At 35.3% G+C, this 3336-nt stretch overlaps 1 protein-coding gene across 2 annotated transcripts in view; it reads right to left on the minus strand.

Moving 5' to 3' along the window:
* The window catches only part of LOC118748158 (ADP-ribosylation factor GTPase-activating protein 1), a gene marked incomplete at its 5' end in the record, with an annotated part of 26902 nt that extends 23566 nt beyond the window's left edge, over positions 1–3336 (minus strand). Inside the window, 6 exon segments of one of the 2 annotated variants that reach the window (XM_036482494.1) lie at positions 123–252; positions 336–395; positions 568–657; positions 719–833; positions 2660–3228; positions 3301–3336. In XM_036482494.1, coding sequence (XP_036338387.1) covers positions 123–252; positions 336–395; positions 568–657; positions 719–833; positions 2660–3228; positions 3301–3336 — 1000 coding nt within the window. 2 annotated transcript variants of the gene reach the window in all.

Below are 3336 nucleotides of genomic sequence, written 5' to 3' on the forward strand. Positions count from 1 at the left end.
GGTGAATACCGCGGGTAAAAGCTAGTAAATAAATAAAACATAAATGCTCAAAAATTCGTAAAGTCGTTACGTGGCCACAATGTATATATGTATATATGTATGTGCAAACCATTAATATTTACCACCAATGGAATGTGATCGTTGGTAGGAATTATCATTTGCACTATTGTTGTTTCCAACTGCATTAAAGTGATTAGGTGCAACGTTACTCCCTCCAATGTTGTTCCAACCTTTTTTTCCAATATCTGTCACCTGAAAACATGAAAAAAAACAACAAATTATATTGAAAATGCAACTATACAATTCCGGAATTCACACCTAAATTAAACACAAACCTTGTAAGCTACATCGGAAACGTGACCTTGGACGGTTTCTAGCAAACCGCCGTCTTTGATCTAGAAAATTATTGCAAAACATAAAAATAAACTACACAACATTGTAATCAAACCCAATTTCAAAATTACTGAAACGAAAGAATGATTCAACAAACTAGCGTAGATATCACAAAAGCAAGCGCGACAAAGGAATACTATCGTAAAAATTAAGTATAAAAATACCAGAACAGACCTTTGACGAAGCCAAGTTTACAGTCGTTACAGCTTTCTCCTTTGCGGTGCTGGCAATTTTGGATGCCCCTGCAGAAAGTAAACTCCAACCCTATGCAATAAGAATAAATTTACCAATTTCATACGCTAGTTTTAATTAACCTTTATCCTACCGATGCCAATGATGAAAGCGTCGTGTCTATAATTTCCTGGGATTGAGTTTTCGTTGGTGGATCGCAAGAATACCCGAAACCAGAATACTTTCCACCTTGGCTTGGAGGCAAGTTGCTGGAATTGAAATTAATAATGAATGTAAATATGAGCCATTCTTTTGTAAGTCGGAAGGATTTCGCAAAAAAAATGTTCATGTCTCTGACCCGCTTAAATTTTTTTTTGTGAGTTCTATACATGAAATAAGCTAACACGTGTTCGAGGATTTTTTTTTCTTTGGAGATATATGTCGAAGTATGAATTTTTTCGCGATTCTGACTAATCACGCACTTCTTCAAATCGTTATATCCCGGGTTCTGCTCATCGCAGAGACTTCATCTTAACGTCATTTTAAATCTGAAGAAACGGGTATAACATTTCTACATATAAGATGGTCAAGATGGACTTTGATTTGCATAGTGTAGTAAATTAGGGATTTACAATTATACCATCGTAATCCTTGTTTAGCTCTCTATAAAAAACGTGGTTCAAAAAAATGGGTATTTTTCAAGAACTATTTTTAAAATATTTTTGTTTATGACGAAATGGTTTATTTTGTGAGAATCAACAATTTTTTGTAATTTGATTCAAAAACTTATTATCTCTGAAGAAAAAAAAGGAGAAAAAAATAACTCGAACACGTTTTAGCTTTTTTCAAGTATAGAACCCATAAAAAAATTAGAAGCCAATCGAAAGTGTGACACCAAAATTGGTGTCCGATATGAAAAAAGAATGTCTATATATATGTATGCATGTATTTGTAAGTACCCCGCAAACCATTTTTTCAGAGTATTCTGAATTATTGAGAAAGTTTAAAGGATTCGTAAAGATCTCATCCGATGTTTTGCAGAATTTAATAAAACAAAATAAACCACACTTCGATTCTTTTACAAAATTTCGGAAGAAAATCGGTAAAGTAAATAAAATTACAGTTCAAAAAACTAAAACCTCCCTATTATAATTGCCATTCGTACTGTCATAGGAATGTAACTGGAGAATAGAAATCGCTGCTAATAAAAGGAAGGTACGAAAATAATGCTGCTATGTGAAGAATTTCTTGCAGTTTTCCAGAATTTTCTATATTTTCCGTACAGAAATTTCTTTACGAGTTCGTGTCAACCACTTCATATAATTCTCTTTGAAAATTCGTAAAAAATCGTTACAGAAATGAGATACTCCTAAAGATTTCTTTAAGATTTCGGGAACTTTGGTTCGCAGGGTAAATACAAAATGTATAGTATGTGTGTGCATGTGTACATATCGGTGCCGACAAATATTAACAGGGATAGTCGGGAGTATACTTTACAAGAAAGCTATATAGATTTTGGCGATATTTGCGGGAATATTATTGAATTATGTCTTTCACACTGATTTGTGAATCGCATTTAAACGTCTTCACCAACATTCGCAAGCGTTAGAATTAAGTAACCTGTTATTCTTTTTTGGCACATGTGTAAATATATTCGCTTCAATATAATATTTACTTTTTTATTTAAACTGCAAGGACAGAATTTTATAATGGAATCGGATTTCTGTACGGGGTACGGATTGCACAGCTTTAAGATAGGAAAACCGGAACCATGCAAACATTTGCAAGACTTAATCCCCCTTCTCAGCCCCAAACTCAAGCGGTTATTGCTATTGAACATAGAGCATCTGCATCAAAAATAAAATTTTGAAAAAAATGTCGCTTACATATTTTTGGTGGTTAGGGTGGTTAAATGCGCGTTCTAACTTAGGGCTCGATATTTATCAGACAGGTTCTGGAATTCACTTCCGAGTGAATTTCAACCCCTGCCAATATGAATTCAAAGCGAATTTTATTGAAATTCACTCGGAAGTGATTTGCAGAACCTGCATGTACATACATATATACTATATTTGTCTTTAGCAGTAAAACTTACTCAGGCCGTGATGCGTTCTCAATTTTTCGCCGCTCGAAAAACTCTTCTTTTTGCTCCTTGAACGCTTGCGTATTAAATTGCTGATAACTGTTTGTATTACATCCAGCTCCCATATTTGCTTCTGTCTGATAACCACCGTCAGAACTATGAGACAAACTGCTTTTAGAATGGGACATATATCGAACATTTTTATCATCTAAGCTTCCACCGCCGAGGCCACTGGGGACAGAAATACGTTGTTTTGCTTCCGAAAAGTCCCATGATTTGCCCTGAGCCAAAGAAGATATTTTGTCCCGGTACAAGGCAGCAGCATTAGAATTGTAACGTTGAACAATGGGTGCACGATCATCCCAATCAGGTTGCTCCTCTAGAAACTCTCGAGCCTTGCTATTTCCGCCAACTTTCATTTTTTCCAATTCAATATCCTTCCACTTATCCATAGTGACAGAACGCACAAACGATATGTGCACGCCTAGGCCTCGATGTTTGCCTGAGCATTCCAAACATATCCATATACCATACGTCACTGAAACCCACTGGGGATTATGTGTACCGCACTCAAAGCATTTCTACATATAAAAATAATTAGTGATAGTAATGTGGCCATTTATATAAAGTTCACCAGTGAACCGGAAACGAACCGAATTTTCGTCTTGTGGTTTTAACTCTTGAAGGAC

The sequence above is a fragment of the Rhagoletis pomonella genome, unplaced genomic scaffold, assembly GCF_013731165.1.
Source record: "Rhagoletis pomonella isolate Grant_MI unplaced genomic scaffold, Rhpom_1.0 Rhpom_scaffold_00012, whole genome shotgun sequence".
In the NCBI taxonomy this organism is placed as follows: Eukaryota; Metazoa; Arthropoda; class Insecta; order Diptera; family Tephritidae; genus Rhagoletis; species Rhagoletis pomonella.